Genomic DNA, 24,469 nt, shown 5'->3' with positions numbered 1-24,469 from the left:
GGCATGGAGATAAATCTTCCCAGGGAACTCGGCTCTGAAATATTTTTTGAGCAGCAGACTGAATCTTGGAATGGGTGAAACATTAATAGATAAAAGTGTCTCTGAACATGTGCAGAGATCTCTTTCTCCTCTACTGAGTAGATGAAACCTGTTCTCCCATAGAAAGGGCTAAAGAGAAGAGCCCTCTCAATTTTTGAATTAAGCATTTTGCAGTGACAGTGGCTGACTTCTTAGCAAAGGATTTCAGTACTCTGGGATACGGAAGCAAGAGACGCTCTCCGATGTGGCTCTGTCTGGTGCAACATTCTGTTGCAGTTCAGCGAGCCAGACCCCACCCTCCACCCTGACACACAAACACACATGCACAAAACAGGCCACTACCTCTTTAAAATATTGCAGGCACAGCCGGTGCAGTGTGCTGGACCATGTGATAGCTCGAAAGGCGGTTAGAAGCTGCAGGAGAGGAGACTTGGGGATGAGAGCTGCCTGCCTGCCTGCCTCAGAGTTAAGAATACACTGCAGTGAATCAAGTGCTCCTTCCAATCGGGGGAGTAAAAGTTCATGCCGTAGGGAGAGCAGGGCAGGTTTCATTCATCTGCAGGATGCCAGGAGCCACGGGGATCTAACGGAGCCGTCCGAGAGCAGAATGGTACCTACGCTCCCGCAGCCTGCCTGCCCTGGGTGTGAAGTGTTCACTTGGAGGAGGAAACAGTAACACACACTGGAATCTGTGTAGGAGAAAGTGAGTCTGAATCTTGTACTTCCTTGCTGGTCTGGGTCTCTCTCTCTTTTTTAACACATTGTGCACGGTTACTTCTGTTATGCATTTATTTAAGTGGTGGGGTTTAATCTAGAGGCAGGGAAATGTTCAAGAGCAGCAGAGGGAGGCGTATCATTTGAAGGGGAAATCACAGTGAGGAAGGACTGCCTTTGTTACAGAAATCAGGTCTAAGCATGGCAAATATTTGCCTGGAACCTGCTATACATTTTGGATTCAGGGGTGGGTAGTTCGGAGAGAGTAAGAAATTCCAGGGGGAGAGAAAAGTGAGATTAAAGGGGAAGGAAGGGGCTGGAGATAGTCAGAGGTCAGAGGGGTGAGTGTCAGGAAAATGTATGGATAAAGAGATCAGGAGGTTATTTCTCAAGTAAGCTTCTCCTCTCTGCTCTACAGAGATTTCACATGCCACTGTCCCTTGAAATGCTACCGATCTTGTTCTTTCCAAATGAAATCTATTTTCTCCTGGGAAAAAAATCAACATAGAAAGGTGTAAAAAAGAGAGAGAGTATTGTGGCATTTTAGAGACAAAGTTCATTATTATTAATATTATTATTATTACTGCTGCTGCTGCTTGTGCTTTTGCTGGGCTTTGTATAAAAGTGATTGTTTCTCTGGAACAATGGGAATGGCTTGCTGCATTTGAAGCACTATAGTCCTGATCCAGGACTGATAGCTTTGTAACTGTAAAAGCATAATGAGAGAAGGAGCAGTGGAAGCATGCATTGTCTCCCAGCAGGAAGAAAAAGCACAGTTCCAAAAGTACTCTGGATATATATGTGTGTGTTGGGAAGGGTGTTATTTTTCATGCTGCTATCCAACAGGCACCCTTGACTGTCACACCAAAGCATGCAAACACCTATCACAAGATTGCTTGTCACACCTCTGAGGGCTTCTTTGTGTGAAGGTTTTTCTGGGGACAGGTTGAAGTACCACAGGAACATGCTAACCCAGTTTAATCGGAGACCATGATGGGGCTCCAAAACTGAACTTGTGTACTTTGCACCAGTGCCCATTTGTCTGCACAATAAATCTGCAGTTGCTTCCCATCTGTAGCGTGCAATTTGCATGTCTTCCCTCAAGATAGCACTCATAATGCAGAGGTGTCACCTTTTCCAAGCATTCATGCCTTTTGAGTGAAACATTGTGTAGCTGGGGACAGGTGGTAAATCCCTTGGGTTGTGCTTTAGTTGCTGCTGTGCTTGATGTGTGGAATGTGGTTGCACAAGTCCACCTATTGAATATTTGTCTGCGAGGTGATTACTGCACCTCCACCCAATTCTTGACTCTTTTGTGAATCTCTGATTCTGTTAACTAGATAGGAAAGGCTGTCCCATTTCTCCAACTTCTGTCTGGAAGTGCACATCATCTTACTACATTTTAAAGTTTTAAGGGGTATTATTATTATTATTATTATTATTATTAAAAAGGTAAAGGGACCCCTACCATTAGGTCCAGTCATGACCGACTCTGGGGTTGCGCGCTCATCTCGCATTATTGGCCGAGGGAGCCGGCGTACAGCTTCCAGGTCATGTGGCCAGCATGACAAAGCCGCTTCTGGCAAACTCTGTTTACCTTCCCGCTGTAGCGGTTCCTATTTATCTACTTGCATTTTGACGTGCTTTCGAACTGCTAGGTTGGCAGGAGCTGGGACCAAGCAACGGGAGCTCACCCCGTCACAGGGATTCGAACCGCCGACCTTCTGATCAGCAAGCCGTAGGCTCAGTGGTTTAACCCACAGCGCCACTTGGGTCCCCATGAACTACAGCGCCATGGCATCCTTATGCAAATACAGTATAGAAAGATAATAATAAAATTATTATTATTATTATTATTATTATTATTATTATTATTATTATCTTTCTATACTGTATTTGCATAAGGATGCCATGACGCTGTAGTTCACATGGCTGCCAACAGATGGTGCTGTGAGTTCCAGAGTTACAAGAGATCAGCACAGCTACTGGAAGCCTTTCTCTTTCCCAGTGGCCACCATCACCAGGGGCAAAACAAAGCAGAGAAAGCCTTTCTCCTCTTTGTCCCACTGCTGCCACTTCCACTATTGATGAGGAGAAAAGCTTCCTTCTTGGCTGCCACCAAGCACAAGAAAGAAGCCTTATTTCAAAATTCAGGCTTCTTTCTCAGGAAATGAAGTCTAAGGAGAAGGGGAGATTGGGTGGGGTGGAGTGGGGCTGGCGAGTGAGGTGAAATAAAGCAAGCAGCCCCTAGTTAAAGAAATGTATGGGTTGCTTCACAGCATAAAGTCATCAAAAGGTGTACAAGATAAAAACAGAATAAAACACAGCAATAGAAGCTCTAAAAACAATAAAATTGATGCGACAAACTTGCAAAACAATAAAACCACCACTACAAACTCCCAAAACAGCAAAACCATTTTTCAGTGAGCCCCTAAATGTCACGATACAAGGTGCCTATCTGATTTCAGCTAGCAGTTGACTCCAGAGAGCCGTAACTGCAACACTAAAAGCCCACTTTCTGGTACAGGGCATATGGTATTCTCAGCAACACACTGTCTGAAAAACACAATTGCCAGGTAGGGATATATTTGGTGAGGAAAACCAGTAGTATATTGGCAGCCAGTGGAGCTCCTTCAGCAGATAAGTAATATGGTGTGAATGGTGTGCCTCAGTCAACCTAGCCAGAATACTGCAGTATAGTTCTGCAGAGGTTACTTGCAGAAGTGTCCCTGTTGGCTACAGCACATCTCTTGCAAGTTTGCTGGCGTGATATGGAAAGATATTCCCACAAAGAAAATGGAAGTGGTAGAGCACATGCATTGCATGCACAGGTTCCCGGGTTCAATCCTTGGCACCTGCAGTTGAAAAAAGGAACCAGGTAGCTGGTGATGTGATTGGCTTCTCTCTTCCCAAGACTCTGGAGAGCTATAATCCAGCAGAATAGGTCTTATTATGCTAGATCAGGCATGAGGAACCTTAGGCCCTCCAGATGTTGCTGAACTGCAACTCCCATCATCCCTGCTAATTGGCCATGATTGCTGGGTCTGATGGGTGGGTGGGGCTACGTGGCCTGCGCCTCCCAGCTCTTCCAAGGAGACGGCCCCAGGCTCCCGCTCCCGGTGCGAAACTCCAGAGGCACACGGGGAACGCGAGCCTGTGGCTGCCTCCTCCGCTTACGCTCCCACTTAGCGCTCCTCAGCTTACGCTCCCCGCGCGCCTCTGGAGCTTTGCAACAGGAGCGGGAGCCTGGGGCTGCCACGCTGCGCCCCTCAGCCTTTTGCTTCGGGGGGGGGCAATTGCCCCTCCTGCCCCCCTGCCTACGCCCATGGGTGGGAACATTGGATAATAATATATTATAATATTATTATATATTATAATAATAATTTATTATTTATACCCTGCCCATCTGGCTGGGCTTCCCCTGCCACTCTGGGCGGCTTCCAACAAACATTAAAATACATCAAATATCACAGATTAAAAACTTCCCTAAATAGGGCTGCCTTTAGGTATTTTCTAAATGTCAGGTAGTTGGTTATCTCTCTGACCTCTGATGGCAGAGTTTTCCACAGGGCGGGTGCCACTACCAAGAAGGCCCTCTGCCTAGTTCCCCGTAGCTTTGCTTCTCGCAGTGAGGGAACCACCAGAACGTCCTCGGCGCTGGACCTCAGTGTCCGGGCAGAACGATGGGGGTGGAGACGCTCCTTCAGGTATACTGGACCGAGGCCATTTAGGGCTTTAAAGGTCAGTACCAACCAATTGTGCTCGGAAATGTACTGGGAGCCAATGTAGGTCTTTCAAGACCGGTGTTATGTGTTCTCGGCGGCCACAACACTCTATTGGTGGTCCCTTGGTTGCAATTGGATCTGAGGGACGTCAGTCAAAGCGATTGAGGGACCACTATTTAACCAGATGCATGTGTCCCTGAGCTTCCTCTTTCAAGCTCAGTGCATCGGAACACCTGCCCACCTCTCCCTATATTTAGGGATTGTGCTTGACCTTGCTATACTGTTGTGTGTTGCCTGTTGTTGGGACAGGGGCATGGTAAAATTTTTCCCCACTTGGCTGATTGGCTTGTGCCACTTGGGTTTCACCTGCCACGCAGGGCCGTCTTAAGCATATCTGGCGCTGTGGTACGAAGATCCCTCTGGTGCCCGCCCTGTTTCCCAGCGTGGTTGTCTGGCGGCCCAGTGCCCTGGCGCCCTGCACCACCCAGCCTTGCCGTAGGGCCGGCCCTGCTGCCACGTAACTGATTGTCACAACTTGTAAGGTTGCGGATAGGCTCTGGTTCAGGTGGATAGGTGTGGCAGGGTGCCTAGCCATCCCTATGTGTTGGGTATTCCTTTAAGAAGGAATCCACGGACTCATGGTTGGTCTTCCGCACACGGGGTTGTGCCCTGAGCCTGAGTCCAGGGCTCATTTGGGTGGAGGCTGAACAGGGCTCCTGCTTGCCACTGTCCCAGGTGTTCACCCAAGGCTGACCTATGGTTGGTGCCCAGGGTCAGCGCTACCTGCAAGGGTGCAGGGAGCTAGTCAAACCAGAGCCTATGCAACCACTCACTTGATTGTAATCAATAAAGTTGTGGCCTAAATTCTGCCAAAAACCAAACCAATAATTTGAGTCTTGTCTGAATTTATTTCTGGGGGCGGTTAAAAGGTCTCCACATGCAAATGTAATGGTACAGGCCTATATTACTAGAGGGAGAAGCAGACAGGCAGGCAGGCAGGCAGACAGACACATAATAAACTTGCTGTGCTGAAGAAAAGGAAGGCTTGTTCAACAACATAGCTGTCCTGCATTAGTGGCAAATGCAAAATGATGCTTTACATTGTTATTGAATGGTAATTGATTGGCTTCTTGTTCCTGCTGAGTCCCAAGCACTCGGAACGAAGTCCCATTGATTTTAGTGAGACTGACTTACTTCCCAATGTAACTGAGATATAACAGCTCAGGGGCTGAATCATGCTAAATATCTTTCCTGGGGCAGGGGAGCTTGCAAAGCCCAGCAGCCACACACTTAAGAGCGAAGCGTCTAGAGCAGGCACCCCCAAAATTCGGCAATCCAGATATTTTGGACTACAATTCCCATCATCCCTGACCGCTGGTCCTGTTAGCTAGGGCTCATGGGAGTTGTAGGCCAAAACATCTGGAGGGCCACAGTTTGGGGATGCCTGGTCTAGAGCACTATTTTTGTTCCAACTTTAAGAGGCTGCTGTTTCAGTGATGCAATTAATTATGTTATTTATCATAATTATTTCCATGTTTCTTTTTATTGTGCATTATGTTTTTTATCCTACCTTGTTTTTGTAAACCGCTCTGTGACCATTTTTGGTGAAGGGCGGTATAGAAAACTCCTAATAAAATAAATAGAGCATTAAATAAAATAGGAAGAAAACAGGGATTTCAAGGATGTAAGGAAGACCCTACGGATCAGAACAAAGGCCTGTCCCAGGGAAGGTGAACCAGCAGACTTCCAGAAGTTGTTGTACTACAACTTTCATCCAACTCCAACATCTGGTTTTCCATCTTTGGCCAGTCTAGTCCAGCATCCTTTTCTTCCTTGACCAACCAGGTGCATATGGGATGCCCGCAGGCAGAACCATAAGACGATCCTGCTGTTTCTCAGCAACTGGTATTCAGAGGAATGCTGTCCCTGATTTTGGAGTTAATAATCAGCCATCTTTACTAATAGCTATGGAATGTGATTTACCAGGAAGAGAGGTTTCTAGAAAATGTGGGACAAACAGGGATTGTCCCTGATAAATAGGGACACTTGGAGCATTTGCAAATTATCAGTATAGCTTTAGTTACATAAAGACAAAATCCTCCTCTCTGGTATTTTCTTGTAAACCACAAAGCCAGCATATAAAAGACATCCCCAGTGACAGCAATCCTGGGGTTTTTTTTTGGGGGGGGGGGTATACTTTGGAAGTTTGCCAAAGCCTGATAATCTTGTAGACACAATGGCATCTATTTTTATTTAAACAAGAATCTTGCAACTAGGCATGTGTGGACAAGGGTGACCGACCACTTCTCTTGGGAACTTTCGTAAGGCTATTCTTCTGCAACCACGTGATCGATCAGCAGCATTCAGAGATGCTCTCTTAATGCTGCTTAAAAACTACCTGGCTGCTGAACTGGAGAGATGGGGGCCAGAGGTAGCAACAGTGAAATCCTAAATCTCTCATTGCAGCAGCCAATATGGGCAGGAGGGCAGGTTCTCTGCACAGCAGACACACTCAGATTACACAGCCTTTTAGTGTGAAGTTCCTGGTGGTGACCAGTCTATCAGAGGGATGGCAAATTTGAGTTGGAAATAGTCGGAGCACAGTCAATGGTATGGGAAGAACAAGGGAGCACCACTGGGAAATCATTTGAGGAGTTTTGCAGTGTTTGCGAAGGAAAATGTGGCATGCAAGGTAATCTGTAAACTTACTGAAGTATAGCGTCAGGCTATATAACTGCTACCGTGTTTCTCCGAAAATAAGACACCGTCTTATATTTATTTTTCCTCAAAACACACTATGGCTTATTTTCAGGGGATGTCTTATATTTTTCCTCCTCCTGCCGTGGCCGGTATTGCTGCTGTGCCTATCACTATGTCTTATTTTCGGGGTATGGCTTATATTCCTTGAATGCTTAAAAATCCTGCTATGGCTTATTTTATGGCTACGTCTTAAAATAGGAGAAACAGGGTATTTTAAAAGTTGGTTGCTTGATTGTGAGGTTATTTTGGATGCCTCTAATGTGGATATATATTTGTATGGTTCTAATTGCTTTTAGCTGCCCTGGGTTCCAGGAGGGTGAAAGGCAGGGTATGAAAGCAATACCTAAGCGAATAAACGCAAAATTGAAAGATGTTTGGGGTTTGAATACTTTGGTGGTCTCTTCCATCTTTAAAACACACGACTCCTTTGATCCTTTCAGGCAACATAAGGGTTCTCAGAGCACCATGCCGCATCACATCTCGGGCTTCCAGGCTGCCTACATCACCATCGAGGTGCTGATCGCCCTTGTCTCCATACCTGGGAATATCCTGGTGATCTGGGCCGTCAAAGTGAACCAGGCCCTGCGGGATGCCACCTTCTACTTCATCGTCTCCCTGGCAGTTGCGGATGTAGCTGTGGGAGCCCTTGTCATCCCGCTTGCCATCATCATCAACATTGGACCACAGATACACTTTTACAGCTGCCTGATGGTGGCATGCCCTGTCCTCATCCTTACTGAGAGCTCCATCCTGGCACTGCTGGCCATTGCTGTGGATCGCTACCTCAGAGTAAAGATTCCGATGCGGTAAGAGACAGCCACCCATGCCGGAGGGAGAAAATGTTGCCAGAGGCGGAGTTAGATTTCTTTCGGGAGGGGGTGTCGTATAAGAAGGTCATGTTGCACAGGGAGGAATCTGTGCTTCTTCTGTGGAGTCTGGTGGCTTTGTCAGGATTCTCAAAATCTCAAGGGCTTCTTCTTTTTCTTGAACCTGGTCCACTGAGGCATTTGCCAGTGAAGCTGATGCCTTGCCTGCCATCATTTGGGACCCTCGGTGGACGTGCTGCTGCTCTGACAAGTGAGAATGTGCACACGGCAGCAAGGATGTTGTTGTAATGGTTTGTGGACTGAGTAAGTGCAAGGAGGCCCTGCCTAGTTGTTCCTTAGCCCGTGCTATGAGATAAAAGGGATCTAAGCAACATAACAGGTTGCATTCATTTAAATTATACAGCATACTGTACCTGCTTGGGGGGGATGATGATGAAGGATGCGGGAGAAAATTGACTCAGTTCACTTTTAAAGGTGAACCGACCTATTTCACAGCTTCTGAAACAATACGCAAACTCAAACAGCTGTCCTTGGAAATTCACGCTTCTCAAAATTTTGCAGTGCAGTTCTCTAAGCAAACAATGTTCGCAAAAATGCATTTACTGAAGTGTGCATTAAAATGCACATATTCGTGAAAATAACAAAATGCATTATATTTGGGGAAATTATTTTGGAAAAATGCATACAGAAATGTGTACATACATTAGGATGAATTTGGGGGGGAAATTGCTGGGGAATTTTCATGAGGACTTTAAAAGAAAAATCACAAACTGAGGTGGAAATGTGGAAAACCGAGCTTAAGACTGGAAAAATGAAAAACTAATAGAGTCCCTCATCCCTAAAATGGGCTGAAGTTACTCATGTCTCTTAATTTGATGGGTCTGTTCTGAATAGAACTGACATCAGACACAACCCTAAGTAAGTACCCCATGGGTGAGAAGTTGTCAACCCCATATTGCAGTCATTAATGATTACTCAACTTGACACAATGTGGAAGTTCCGCCAGTATGTATAGGACTGAGCTGAGAGTTGGCCCCAGGATCTTTCCGGAGGCTGGTCCATGAGGGCAAATGGGAAACGACCACATCAACCTCAGCCTGCCCTCAGCTGCCTGTCTTCCTACTTACAACCAGTCCATGCAGTGCCACTACCTGTCAGCTTCCTCCCCCTTAGTCTCCGTGTTGCCCTTGTGGATTCAGCAGAGATGGGGTCGGGACTTTAATTAGTTGGCTCTGTCTGTCATTGGTTCTGACTCCACCTATGGTTGGTCTCCCTGCCTGTTGCCCGACCATTCCTGGTGGGCACCACCAGCCCCATTGCATTCTACATCACATGACTTTAAATATACATTTCCTCTATTTCAGAACTTCAGGCTGTGAGTGCTGTTGTTTTTGTAGCCAGAACAGCTATTGTGGAGGACAGGGAGAGAATAGCCCCCATGAGAAGCCCCCTTTGCACTTCTCACAGAGAGCCCAAGTTTGAGCGTGAATATTTGAAATGACTCTTTGCTGGTTGTGCAGCATGCTACATGTTTAAGAGTAAATAATATAATTACCCTCACTTATGTACATGTTAATAACTATTTGCGCCGACTGTGCACTTAACTTATTACTAGCTTAGCCACTTTCCTCGGGGGTTGGCAGAGGGCCCACCCCACATATACTTAAAGGTTACATCATCCCAATATGCCTGACTGAAGGCCTGAGCAGGCTGGGATTTGGGGCATCGTTTTCCGTGGCAGCAGAATTGCTGACTGCCACGTCTCAGCCAGGTGACTGCACAGAACAGCATGTGGAGCTGTTGGCTGTGCTGTGCTTCCACCCACGCAGTTAGTGCAATATGCTCTAGCACCAGATCTCAAAATAGGATTGTTTTTTCTTTTTTTAAAAAGCATTTGGCTTGCAACCCAGCCACATAAGGGATCCTTGCTCACCCCCTTCATGTGGCTGAGAGTAAGGAAACCTTCCTGCTTGTGAAAGGGTAAGTCTAGCTGAGACAATTTGGCTAGCAGGAATGTGAAAGCAGCCTGGTCTTAATGAGCAAGAACCAATACACTAGCAGAGATGGGGCTGGTGCAAGACATTTTGCCGCCTGAGACAAAGGACCAGATCCCTTGTCCCCACTTCCACATACAGAGGATGACTGTCTCACCTGAATTTCACTTATGCACTGGTGACAAGACAAGAAGTGTAGGGGAAGCCATATGCCAGACACAGCTCTATCCTTCCACACCTTGCTGCGTCTCTTGGTTCCCCATCATTTGCCACCCAAAGCCTCTGTTTAATGGTAGAGCCGGTCTTGTCCATAGCATTGTTGTACTCATGTCTCAGGGGATCTGAGCAGCTCGGCGAAAGAGTCCAATCCAGAGGGGGCCTTGCATGGAAGCTCCTTTGAAACAGAAGACATGCCCATTGATCCAAATTAAGTATCAGTCTCTTGTCTGCCCAGCTGATCACATAATTAGAAATATTACTGTCCCTCCCTCCCTCCAAGGAGCTCAGGCAACCTGCAAGGGTCTCCTTCCCCATTTTATCTGCACAGCACAACAACACAGTGTGGCAGGTTTGACTGAGAAATAATGTCTGGCCCAAGTTCACCCAAGGAGCTTCATTAGTGAGTGGTGATTTCAACCTGGATCTCCTGGGCTTCCTCTGGCAGTGGCTCATGCTCAGTTGCCTAGAAATCTTTTCCGTGAATAATTTGGGGCACATGTTATGCTGGGAAATGTTCCTGAATGTCTCCCTTTTCATTTCAGTATAGTTTGTAGTATGCAGGAGAAGCCAAAATTGTATGGAGCAATGTTAGGAGGACACTTCACTCGAGCGCTATGAATGTATGGACATTGAAGAGGAACAAACAAACTGTGGGTGGTCTCCGTAGTTCTGACAGGCAATGCTGATCTCCTCCATTACAACCACCCCATCCCTCCCCTCAACACTTCTCCAGGCTTCAAAACTGAGGCCACATTCACACAATACCTTTAAAGTGCCGTGGCACCAACTTTAACCAGTCATGGCTTACCCCAAAGAGTACTGGGAGCTGAAGTTTGTTAAGCTGAAAGTTGCTACGGAACTCTGAGAATTGTAGCTTTGTGAGATGAATAGGGGCCTCCCAATAACTGCAAACCGCAGCTCTCATAATTCTTTTGAGAGAAGCCATGACTGGTTAAAGTGGTATTATAGCACTTTAAAAGTATGTTGGGAATGCGGCTTAAAATTACCTCTCATCAGTTGGCAGCAGGACAGTAGACAAAGCAGGCATATGGGTCACCTGTCCACAGCCTTCCCCATTATGATGAAATGTGCTGCATTTCTTCTTAAATTATAGCAATAATTCCTAAATTTCTATCTACACATACAAATTATCATAGGCAGGTTCATGCAAAACTGTGCCCTCTTTTAGTCCTCTTTTTTGGACAATGTATTTCCTATTTGTGCTATTGTGTTTGTGGCCCCCACCTTACGGATGGTGCACATTTATATGAACCAGTGATAAAGTGCATACAGGAGAGCTATTTGTCTTCTGGTCCCTCTACTGTGCTTTGGCATTAGTAGCAACAGAATAATTAACAGTTCAGCTGGTAGCCATATGAGGAATATTATTCACTGCCAGTAGGAAGACAGCCAGTGGTGTAGAAGCATTGCATAGGGACATTTATTCCCGTTCTCTCCTTGTTCTAAGCAAATAACTCTCTCCAACATCTCTGTTGGCTTCAAGCTGATTCAACACCCTTGCATTGTTCTTGGATTGTAAATTGAATTGTTAGCTCAAGTGCAAGGCCGAGTTGCACTGTATAGTACATGCTTGTAGATTATTGGTAGAGCATGTACCTTGTTTAGTCGTGTCCGACTCTTCGTGACCCCATAGACCAGAGCACGCCAGGCACTCCTGTCTTCCATTGCCTCCTGCAGTTTGGTCAGACTCATGTTGGTAGCTTCAAGAACACTGTCCAGCCATCTCGTCCTCTGTCGTCCCCTTCTCCTTGTGCCCTCAATCTTTCCCAACATCAGAGTCTTTTCCAGGGAGTCTTCTCTTCTCACGAGGTGGCTAAAGTATTGGAGCCTCAGCTTCAGGATCTGTCCTTCCAGTGAGCACTCAGGGCTGATTTCCTTAAGAATGGATAGGTTTGATCTTGTTGCAGCCCATGGGACTCTCGATAGTCTCCTCCACTGGGAGAGAACTCTCTCTGAAACTTTGGAGGGGCACTGTCAGTCAGTGTACAGTAAGCTAGAGACTAATGGTCATCTGACTTGGGATAAGGCAGCTTTCTATGTTTTTGACACATTTAGAACTCTCTCTCTCTCAGCAACTTCTCAATCTTTTTGCAGTAAAAAATATCCTCTTGATTAGGACCCCCTACTCTGTACTGACCTTTTTGTAGCTGGGATGTTGGCTCCCAAAAGTACAGCTGCTCCTTAAATAAGCATGGAGTGAAGCTGGCTCAAGGGGGAAGAGTAGCTGTACTATAGGAATCTAGTTGTAAAACAGTAAATTCTGGGTTGGGGATTCCTGTTGGAAATAAAAGATTCTGAGATTAACAGGATGTGTGGCCCTGTCTGCTTTCCCCCACAGCATAATCCCCAAATGCAGGCAAGGATGCAGCCATACAGATGCATGCAGAGTTTTAAAAACTCTATCGTCAGTATGTCTCTGCAGTAGACTGGCGGAGAGTGTTTGGAGGGAATGGGCAGAGGTGGGCTCCCTGAACCAGGACCCCACAGAAATGGCTGCAAGCTGGGAGAGGGCATGTTGAGAATACTGAAAACACACTGTATTCTTGCCCATAGGCTGATGGCAGGGTCCAAACAGATAAATGCCAGGAAGAGCTTCCCAGCAGGCTCTTGCAAGGCAGGCAGCCGGACAGCTGCAGCTGCGGCACACTGGGAGCCCAGCTGCGATCGGATTCTGGAATGTGTGAGCAGCAGCATCATGGAAATTTATGCTGAGGCATTCTCTGCTCGGAGACACAGCACAACCCTTCAGCACGTGCCGAGCCAAAACCTGTCTGACTTCTACAGTCCTGTGGGAGTCTTGATTGACAGCATAAAGACAGAAGCGAGCCCTGGGCGGTAGCAGGCAGGGCAGAAGGGGCACGCCCGTTGTCTGCCCACATGGATGCAGTTTAAGCTCTAAAATCTTATCGGTAGGCTGTGTGCAGAATCCAGAACCAGAGAAGAGAGGACAGGTGGTGGCCTTTGCTATAGCCATGGAACCTGTAAAGCAAGATTGCTTCTCTGGTTGGATGTAGAAGCATGAAGGGCATTTCCCAGTGCTGCTGCCTGGCTAGGTCACAGAAAGGACAAGCACCGCTAAACCTCCTTGTTTTGTCTCAGTTGTGCGGTAGGCACAACTTTTAATTCTTTGGTCTGCTTATCAGCTGCAAACACGAAGGGCCCTGCTTGCAGCTTGCCTTCTTGTTTGCAAAGTGTGGCCGTCACAGGTGGTGTTCTGGCACGGGGAGCTAGGGCTGATTTTCTGGTGTGACTGGTTGTTGGAGCCACCGGGTCCCCTGGAACAGAGCAGGCAGCCCGAGTGGCAGTGAGTCATCTCCAGGCAGGTTTGCTGCCTGAGGCAATAGAGCCTGCCCAGCTTCTGGAACTCGGCTGGTTGAGCCTTGCTCTGAATTTCATGACTCACAAAGGAAGGTGGTCTCCTTGTACTCAGGTTTGTACTGGAATATTTATTTTTTCTGTACATGATGACCTTTAAGCACTGGCTGGAGATTAACTCCCATTGTTGGCAGAGACAGATACAGGGCTTATCCACACTTAACTTCACCCCCCCACTCTTTCCAGGCACAGCCTGCGCTTTAAAGCTCTTAGTCCAGAGCTTTCCCTGCAAAAAAAACCCCAGCACTATTTATTTATTTATGTAGTATACTTCCCTACACCCATAAGTCTCAGGGCGGTTCACAGATACTGGCGGAGGAACAGGGGTGCGGGGGGAGCGCACTGGACCTGGCGGCACGATCCCAGTGGGGTGCCATCGTGGCTGGCTCCCCCTCCTGCGCTCGGCACCACACCCCTGCAGGTGGTGCACCACGCCCCCGGGACGCATGCCACGCCCCCGGGACGCGCACCAGCCACGCCCCTGCCTGCTCTCTGGCCCCCTGCCGGAGCTTGAAGCTCCGCCACTGTTCACAGAATAAAATCACAATATAAGCACAACACTATGGGTGGTTTTTCACAGCAATGGTGGTGCCAAACGTAAGGTGGGAGGAAGAATAATGTCAGAAGGAAGTGCTATCAAATGGATTGGCCCTGCTCTTCCTATGGTAGTGCCCGTAGTCCTGCTAGTCTTTTTGCACTAGCAGCACTCATGGGAAGTGACAGTCACTGTAGGACTGTATACCAAAGCCTGCTAACTTCCTGTGCTCACCACTTGAAAAAAAGAATTCATTGTGCCCACTGCAATGGGAGTTTTGCAGGTGTATTCTACAATGTGCCATGGATGCACATTGGTGGTGGATTCATATTAGACCATCCACACATCATTCTGCTTTCTTAGTTGTTCTGTGATGCTTCCCGGGTTTTACTGCATCATTGCCGTCAGAAGGGGCACTCTTACTCTATAGCACTACAAGAGCAGGACACACACAACTCCTAACCTTTATGGCGTGGAAAACTACAGGAATTCAGCAGGAATTTGTGGGATGTGCACCAACTGGAAACAAAGCAGTATGTCCACCCTGAAACTTTTGCAGGAGTAAACAGTTGGTGTAGATAAAACTGAGGTAAATTGACCAAGTGGTAGATTTCAGTGTTTTCTCATGGTGAAACGCTGCTTGATCAAATTACGTCAATGAACAGTTGAACGAGTGAAACCAACCACCTGTCTCCTTGATCCTTGGAAATCCTGGCTAATAAAAATGAGTGGTGCGGGAGTCTTCCCAGCCCTGAAAGAGGTAGTCATTAAACCACTTCTTTTTTAAAAAAAATATTTGGACCCAACCGATATGGCCAACTATCGCCCAGTCTCAAATCTTCCATTCTTGGGCAAGGTGATTGAGCAGGTGTTTGCTGAACAACTCCAAGCATGCCTGGAGGTTGCGGACCATTTGGATCCCTTCCAATCGGGATTCAGGCCTTATCATGGGACTGAAACTGCCTTGGTCCCACTGGTCAATGATCTCCAGCAGGCTAGGGACAAAGGTGAAAGCTGTTTCCTAGTTCTGCTGGATCTCTCAGCGGTCTTTGATACCATTGATCATGATATCCTTCTGGACTGTCTAGAGGAGCTGGGAGGTGGGAGCACTGTTATAGTTGGGAAACACTGAACTAGAGCATGCACCACTCTGGCAAGACAGTCTGTGGGTCTCAGCCTGCGTACCAGATGGAGCTGGTAGACCAGGCATAGGCAAACTCCAGCCCTCCAGATGTTTGGGACTACAATTACCATTATCCCTGACCACTGGTCCTGTTAGCTAGGGATGATGGGAATTGTTGTCCCAAACATCTGGAGGGCTGGAGCTTGCCTGTGCCTGGTCTACCAGCTCCATCTGGTACGCAGGCTGAGACCCGCAGACTGTCTTGCCAGAGTGGTGCATGCTCTAGTTCAGTGTTTCCCAACCTTGTGCCTCCAGATGTTTTGGGACTACAACTCCCATCATCCCTAGCTAGCAAGACCAGTGGTAAGGAATGATGGGAATTGTAGTCCGAAAACAGCTGGAGGCACAAGGTTGGGAAACACTGCTCTAGTTATCTCCCGCTTGGATTACTGCAATGCGCTCTACATGGGGCTATCTTTGAAGGTCACCTGAAAATGTGGCAGCTAGACTGGTGACTTGGAGTGGCCGCCAAGACCATATAACACCGGTCCTGAAAGACCTACATTGGCTCCCAGTACGTTTCCGAGCACAATTCAAAGTGTTGGTGCTGACCTTTAAAGCCCTAAATGGCCCAGCCCAGTATACCTGAAGGAACGTCTCCACCCCCATCGTCCAGCCCGGACACTGAGGTCCAGCTCTGAGGGCCTTCTGGAGGTTCCCTCACTGCGAGAAGTGAGGTTACAGGGAACCAGGCAGAGGGCCTTCTTGGTAGTAGCGCCCACCCTGTGGAATGCCCTCCCATCAGATGTCAAGGAAATAAACAATTATCCTACTTTTAGAAGACTTCTGAAGGCAGCCCTGTTTAGGGAAGTTTTTAATGTTTGAAGTTTTATTCTGTTTTTAATGTTCTGTTGAAAGCTGCCCAGAGTGGTTGGGGAAACCCAGCCAGATGGGCGAGGTAGAATAATTTGTTGTTGTTGTTGTTGTTGTTTATAGTGTGTGACCTCCCTGCAACTTCTTTGGGTGCACTTGTTGCTTTGATTCCAGTTCCACCTCTTGCTGCCAACCAACCCTCCCCCAGACCTAAATGAAGTGATCCCGGTGTTGGAATGCCCTTCACCGCATGTCTGTGTGAGAAAGCAGGCTATTTGCAGTACATACTTTATCTGCAGCTCTCAGACAAGGATGCTGATAGCCAGGGGTTTGCTTATTTCTGCCCTTGCTTTATTTGCCACGCTAGAAGATTATATGTACAAAGCAAAAACAGAGAAGATTCTTCCACTCAGGAAAGGCGGCTGTGGGTCAAACTGGAGATTACATGCTCTTCTGCCACACATCAAATGTGAAGGGGCTCATGGACTTCCACTGCTATTATTTCTTTGCAAACTTAATTTTTGTAGCATGTAAAATGGTGGATGCTATCAATGACTAGGTTTTTCATACTCATAGAATCAAAACATTGTAGAACTGTGGAGTTGAAAGGGACCCCTGAGGGTCACCTGATCCAACCCTCTGCAACGGGGACCTGAACGATTTAAACAACTGTGTAATCTAACAAATGGGTTTCAGCAACAATACGAGAAGAAGCTTGACTATTGTAGTCAGAGAAGCTCTAAATCTGCCTTTCCCAACCTGCTGCCCTCTGGGTGATTTGAACTACAGTATAATTCTCATCATCCCTGACTATTTGCTATGAAGGCCAGGGCTGATGGGAGTTGTAGTCAAAAATATTTGCTCCAAATCTCTCCCACCACCTCAAAGCAATTTAATGTTTCCATCACCAACTAGACCTAGTCTTGAAGCCTCTGCAGTGTCACGTTATTTGCAGGCACTACAAAGACAATGTGCATGTGTTATATGCAGTGGGGCGCATGCACAGTAACTGTTGGAACCAAAGCGGCAAGAGCAGCAGGAAGAGAGGCAGTGCACCAGTGGTTGTGGTACCATCAGACCCCTGTCACCATCCTACAAAGCTAACAGTGGTATGTAGGTGGGGTAGATGTTCAACCCCCCCAAGGACAATAACACAGGGTATTTATATGGGAAACAAAATACACATTAATGCAACATTGGCGGTGAATGCAGTTGGATCTAGTGATCTCCTAAAGTTATTCCCACCCAGCTGATTTTATCTACTCTCCATCCTCTTCCTCTCCCACCTATCAAATGGATAACTTCCCACCCATCATTGTACATTTGGTGGGGGAAAAGCAAAGAAAAACTTTCAGAAAGTTTCTGCTTTAATTCAGACTGCAAGCAATTGGCTGTACTAGCACTGCAAAAAAAAAACACAATTTTTTCTTTTTTGTCTGCCTGATGTTCCCTTTCAAATCATTTTTGTTTTGTTTCTGATTCTTTGGGATTGTTTCTGATTCTTGGCTCAAGCCAGGATGTCATGTCCATTTGGACTCGTCTGCTTGAAATGAAAGGTGGAGATCAAGGTGGGAATGACGGACTTTAATATCTAGCCCATAGCAAATAAACACTCAAGTTTGCACAGAATAGCTGTCTTCCTGCGAAGACAAATAATAATACTGGCTCCAGCTGGCTTTTCTTTGATGTAAATGAAGAGAGAAGCGGAGTTGAGCCACCACCAGCGGCATGGCCTTTGCTTGGTATTTGGCAGATTGCAACAAACAGCTGGTGAACAGCTGCCGGCCCAGGCAGATGTGCTGCTTCTCCTAGGAAATAGCAAAAGAGGGTTCACATTTGTAGCCGCAAGGACCATGGTCATGGATGAGTTGTAAATTGTGGACACCTCCAGACAGTCAGGATTTTGCGGGAAGTTCAAACACATCCCAGGAAATGTTGGTTCGTGCAATTAAAATGGATTAAGGCACTCTGTCACCCTAGCATGGGGTGGGAAATTGGGCCCAGCTGGCAGGCTGCAACCTGGGTTCACCCACCCTTGGAGGGGCCATTTTGACAGGTGGCTATAGCCTTGTGGCCCACTTCAAGAACAACTTTCTGCAGGACCTGGTGTGGTGTGGTGAACTTCCTGGGGGTCTCTGTAAATGCAGTCAATGCAGTGGGCTTGAAGCCTCTGGCTATCAGCTCCTAGTTAGTGACTTCAAGACCTGCTTTCTGCTGAGATAGGCTGCAGTGTCCAGTAGCAAATGCCCCAGCAAAGATGCCTCTTGCTGCCAATCATCTGGCTGGCAGTAGCATCAAACTTCCCTTGCCAATGAACAATCGAGAGAGCACTTCAAAGTACCTAGTTGTGCACTGGCAACCTCCTCTCTACCTGCTCCAGACCTGGCATCATATATGGGCAGGTGGCTGTGGTTTTGGGGAAAATCCTTGAAAGCCAATTTGGGACCCTAATTAGGCCCATGGGTGGGAGGTGTCCTCCCCCTGCCCATCATAGCTGCCAAGTTTTCGCTTTTCTCGCGAGGAAGCCTATTCAGCATAAGGGAAAATCCCTGTAAAAAAGGGATAACTTGGCAGCTATGCTGCCCATGCATGACAAATCCACTGTGGAATTGTGGAGTTGAAATCAAGATTTTTTTAAAAAAATTGGGGTGGGTTTTACAGTGATGGGGGAAAGTATCGAAAAGCAGCATGAACGATCACCAGCCAGAAGATATACAAAGGCCCCACAAGCAAATCAGGATGAATGTAGGATGCATGTTCATAACCTGCATGTGTAACCTCCCCTGAAAGAAACCAGAATGAAGACTCAATGAAGACCAGATATAAGTTTCATGCTTGCAAACCAGGGTGAAAGCTTTATGCTCAGCCCTGCTGGACTTCAGTCCAGAAGCAGCCAACAATCACATCAAGTAGGACTCCTGTCTTTGATGCCAACTGTTATTTTTTTCCAGCTCCCCAGCTCAGGTAATGCACTCATGCATGCCAGGGATGCACTGCAACATTTTGTTACGGGAACCCCTGTAGTATGCTAAGAGTAAACTCAGTTCTGTGACTGCTACTCTTCACGGGCTGTGATAGCAGCAGGGGGATATTGCCAGGTTCAGGGAACTCCACATTTTATACAAGTACCCTAGAAGATAAGCTAAAGGACAGGGAAAGAGTCAATGGGGGATGATAATGTTTCAGTGGGCATTGAATGCTGATTGACTGTTAGAGGACAAAAAGAGAAAACTGGGAAGGAGTGTGTGAATGGAAGAGCATATGGGTGGAGCTCTGCACAGGATCATTCCACATAGCAACAGTTTGTAGAATTCGTTCTCTCTTAGTTCTGAGCATGGAGGCTTATGAATGAAGGGTTATGAATGGAGATTTCCTACCATTGTATAAAAGCACCTATTTAACGCAATGATGAATGAGCTCTCTCTCTCATCGATAGCTGTACTCTTCCAGAACAGATGCAGTGCTGCTGACTGAGTGCGTGAGCCACGAAAAATATACAAAAGTGCTTGGAGATGAAGGATTGGCAGCATTTATAAGGAACCCCTCCCCAAATTGCCTGCCCACTAGTCTTCCTGTAGATCTAGGGTGAAAACAGGAGGAAACGTCTCCTTGCCTGCTTCTTTGTTAAGGCTAAACATTGTCATGCCTGCAGGGAAGCTGCAGGGGATCCCATTGTCTGAAAGGAAACCAAGGAGCAGATTTTAAAAATGTATTTCTTGTTTGAGATAGTGAACAATAAAGTATGCTGTAGGACTCTGTCCTGGGAATAAAATGGAGGCTTGGAATATCCTTCCCAGTCCCAACATAAGGAAACATGGATTAATGCAGGTCAGAGATATGACTAATGGGGTTTTGAGGTCTGCAAAATGTCTGTGCTTTTCTATATATCTATATGACAGACAGCTATAGATAGCTAGGTAGAGCTGATGAGAACTGCATGTCTGGGCAGTTCAGTCCAAAAGAGAGACATGATTCCCCTCTGAGTATTGATGACCATATGAAAGAGGCGCTACTGTTGGGCACACCCAGTCTACTATTGCCTTTGGTAAGCATATATGTATTGGGTTTTGTTCTGTTTCCAAGCCCCACAAAAGCGTTTTGACCTAAGGGCAATCTCCTCCTTGTTTCAAGAAAATATTCATCCCCTGCTAAAATTGAAACATCTGTGAATTTTTGGGAATGAGAGTTATTTCTTACTGTACTAAAATCTTACAAGGTTGCTGAGGGGGTTTACCTCAGTGATCACTTTCAAGGCATTCTAGGAACTGCAGCCAGCAGGAAGCCAATTAGAGACACAAGTGCAGGCCTACGTCCTATCTAGACCTTCACCATATTATCAAGGAGGCCAACCACCTGCCTATGGGAAGCCTGCAAGCGCAACAGGACTCTACCTCCGTCCAGTGATTCCCAGCAACTGATATGCAGAGGTATACCAATCTCCGATACACAGCCATCATGGTTGAAAAATAAAATTTCAGTTCAGCTCTACTTTGTCCAGAGACAACAGGGCAGACAATGAAATGTGTGTGCAATAAGACTTTCAACTTTCTTAAAAGCTATTGTCTGTCTTCAGCCCCAGTGGGCTTTAGGAGCTGCCAACCCCTCAAGGCAGTTTCCATAAAATGCAAATCTGGGTGCTAATCATGCAAATAAAGTAACTTAAATTAGGGAGCTTAATTTGTGTAATCTCATGCAGGTGCTTCATCCCTGCTTCCACCAATTATCCGAGTGCCAGGTTTGGAGCCCCAAAATTAGTTCTGAGTCCCTAAACTTGGCTGAGCTCATTGTTATTCCACAACCCATTCATTCCTGATTAACCTAAGCTTTCTTCATTTTAGGATTATAATGGAGGTTCAAGGCAATGGAGTTGTTGTCATTGCTAGTAAGCATTCCTTGTTGAACTGCTTCAAACATCCTGAGATCTATGGATAGATCCTGATTTTTGCTTCTCCCCTTCCCTTTTTGCAAACCCCTTAGAAAAGTCCATTGGAATAAAAGCAGGTTTAAAATAGAGATAGGTGAATCTGCCAATTTTGGTCTCCACATTTCCACAGCAATTTCCTCATGAAAATTTGTCAGCATTTTAGTGCAAATTTTTCTTAATACAGTGGTACCTCGCTAGATGAATTTTTCACTAGATGAATGGGTTTTGCGATCGGAGGTTGCCTCGCAAGACGAATTCGTTTTGTGAAAAATTCGTCTAGCAAATCGCGGTTTCCCATAGGAGTGCATTGAAATTCAATTAATGAGTTCCTATGGGCAAAAATAAAATAAAATTCAATGCATTCCTATGGGATTCGCAAGACAAATTTTTCGCAAAACGAATTGACTCACAGAACGAATTAAATTCGTCTTGCAAGGCACCACTGTACTTTTCAGATTTTCAGAATATACCCATTTTTGCAAATATATTTTTAATGTTATTTTAACACTGGACACGTCTTTAATTCAAAAGCAGGAATTTGCCAGGTTGGCTTTGCAATGGGATATCTAAGGGTGGTTTTCATGGAAGAGGCTTAAAGCAGTTTTTGCATAATCCAGTTTGTAATATGAATGTAAAAGCGTCCTTTTACATTTGCAAGTACATTTGAATGGCAAAATGTCTCTTTGTTTGCTTTTTATGTCAGATGAACAACATCTAGGTACATCAACCAGCATTCCCCAACCTGGTGCTCTCCAGGTCTTGCTGGGCTCCCTCAACCAGACAGCATGGTCAACATTAGAGAATGATGGGAGTTGTAGTCCATAAGTTTTGGAGAGTAATGTCAGGGCTGGCACAAGACATTGTACCACCCAAGGCAGGGCCGTCTTAAGCATGTCGGGCGCCCGGGAGCCGTGGTGCGGAGATCGCTCCGGCGCCCCCCGCCCCGTTTCTCGCCATGGCTGGTGGATGGGCGCAGCGCGGCTGCCACGCGGCTCTGCCACGCGGTGCCTCCCTGGCAGCCCTGCGCCACCCAGCCTTCCCTTAGAGCCGGCCCTGACCCAAGGCACATGCCACAGCTGCTCCTCTGCCCTTCTCTAATCTCCTCTGGCTTGCTTGTGTATTGCTTTATCACTGCAAATGTGGCAGAGCAACAGGCTCTGTCCCTTTGCCTCCACAACTTTTGCACTCACCCTTTGACTGAAAATGCAGATTCCATCACTGTTATCTGAAGCAAACCTTGGAAGAAAGTTGTGATTTCAACAAACATAGAGCTTATCTTCAGACCAGAGATGCAGAAGGACATGTTGTTCTTTGCCGTGTACCCTGATATCAAAAGGATATATATATATATGTTTAGAAATAAATAAGGAAGGAAGTCATAATATATATGAAGGAAGGAAGTCATAATATATATATATATTCATCTTCAGTTCTATTCCTGATAAGTTGCTAAACCAAGGCACAAAACAATTCATCCTTCAATGATTTGTTTATTACGTTCTTTTGTTAATGGCTCCCATGGATCAGTGACTTAGTGGGGTCTTCCTCACTAGGTATTTATTGTCAAGAAGAAGCTGTGTATCCATCTGTTGGAGATGCTCTAGGTTTTCTGCATCAAGTGGAGGTTTGATTAGATCTGGGGTAACCAATGGACCTACCTCCAGATGTTTTGGACTACAAGTCCACACCTAGAATACTGTGTCCAGTTCTGGGCGCCGCAATTTAAGAAGGACGTTGAGAAGCTGGAACTTGTGTGGAGGCAGGCAACCAAGATGATCAAGGGTCTGGAAACCAAGCCTTATGAGGAACGGTTGAGGGAGTTGGGTCTGTTTAGCTTGGAAAAGAGGACACGGAGAGGAGATATGATAGCCATTTTCAAATATCTAAAGGACTTTCACATGGAGCAAACTTGCTTTCTCCTGCTCTGGAGGGTGGGATTCAAACCAATGGATTCAAGATACAAGAAAGGAGATTCCAACTAAAAAACCAAGAAGAACTTTCTGACAGTAAGAGCAGTGGAATGGACTCCTTTGGGAGGTTGGAGGTTTTTAAGCAGGTGTTGGATGACCATCTGTCATGGATGCTTTAATTGAGATACCTTTATTGCATGGGTTGGACTAGATGACCCTCAGGATCCCGTCCAACGCTACGATTTTATGATTCTATGAAAGCATTTAGCTCTGGTCATCCATTATTAATTAATTAGTTAGTTAGTTAGTTAGTTAGTTAGTTAGTTAGTTAGTTAGTTAAAAGTTCCTTTATGACTGAACTGTCTAGCTCATAATAATAGGGAAGGGTTTTATTTGGAAAGCAAATCCCTCCCACCCCAAAATCAATTTTAAAGGTGCCTACTACAAAAGCTGCTGGACCTTTTTGTATGCAGTTTGGCAGGTTTCTTACCTGGGGGCAGCTCTTTCATGTCTGTGATTTTCAGACCAATTGCCAACAAAACCACTGCAGGAAATAAAACTGATCCCTACCCTTGAAACTGTGATGGCTGCCCTTGTAGGAAAACCGCTGCAGCTATATATCTGAAAACCAGCAGTATTCATTCCCTCAGAAGAGACAATCTTGCTTGTAAATCCTATCAGATTCTAACACACACACCCCAAACCAAATAAAAATAAAAATAAAAACAAAACTTTATAGGTGTCCAGAACAAAAAATATCTGGAGCTATATACCTACAATATGACAGGCCTAATCCATTCTGGAGGGCCTACTATTTCATCCAGTTCTGTCAAAAGGGGGGGGGGAGTTATAACTGCTTTTTGATTTCCCAGTAGAGAAGTGCAGGGGGCAGAAAGCAGAGTTCAACTACTGGGACAAATTGGGCAGCCTCTATATTGGCCTGAGCCTAACTGGGTCGTTTAATGAAGTGTCAGTTGGAGTCTGAACTGAATCTTGTGGTCAAGGCATACCCTGCTACCGTGTAACATGCCCAGGGCTACCATTGGCTACTCTGCCTCAGGCAACAAAATATCTTGAGACGTTCCTGTGAACCGGCCCCAAAGGCAGTAGATAAGAATTTCCAAGTCTAGGAATCATCTGCCCTATGGGATTCTGCCTCGGCTGCTAAGTTCTCTTGCAGGTGGTTGTTTTTAATCCATACAGGGCACCATTTCTCACTTTTAAAACATGGCACCTATTAATGGTGACCAAACAGCATTTCAATACAGGAGCAAAAAGTTGATTCACTACCATCACCAACAAAAACAACAACCAGCCACTCCCAGATGAGTGCAATACTACAGGGGGAAACAGAGGGTGGAAGACTAGAACTCAAAATTAATTAAGCTGTAGCTTAATTATATAGCGCAGCAGCATGTGAGGGCAGTGTG

At 46.1% G+C, this 24,469-nt stretch overlaps 1 protein-coding gene across 1 annotated transcript in view; it reads left to right on the top strand.

The window, feature by feature from the left end:
- Nucleotides 1–406: 406 nt before the first annotated feature.
- The window catches only part of ADORA1 (adenosine A1 receptor), a 73,195-nt gene continuing 49,132 nt past the window's right edge, over nucleotides 407–24,469 (top strand). Inside the window, exons 1-2 of the mRNA XM_035124247.2 lie at nucleotides 407–742; nucleotides 7,679–8,044. Of these exons, the coding sequence (XP_034980138.1) occupies nucleotides 7,704–8,044 (341 nt within the window). The 5' untranslated portion in view covers nucleotides 407–742; nucleotides 7,679–7,703. The remainder of the gene's footprint in view (nucleotides 743–7,678; nucleotides 8,045–24,469) is intronic.

The sequence above is a fragment of the Zootoca vivipara genome, chromosome 7, assembly GCF_963506605.1.
Source record: "Zootoca vivipara chromosome 7, rZooViv1.1, whole genome shotgun sequence".
NCBI classification, from domain to species: domain Eukaryota; kingdom Metazoa; phylum Chordata; class Lepidosauria; order Squamata; family Lacertidae; genus Zootoca; species Zootoca vivipara.
Note: the sequence above shows the minus strand (reverse complement) of the source record. Positions and strands in the feature narration are given on the sequence as shown.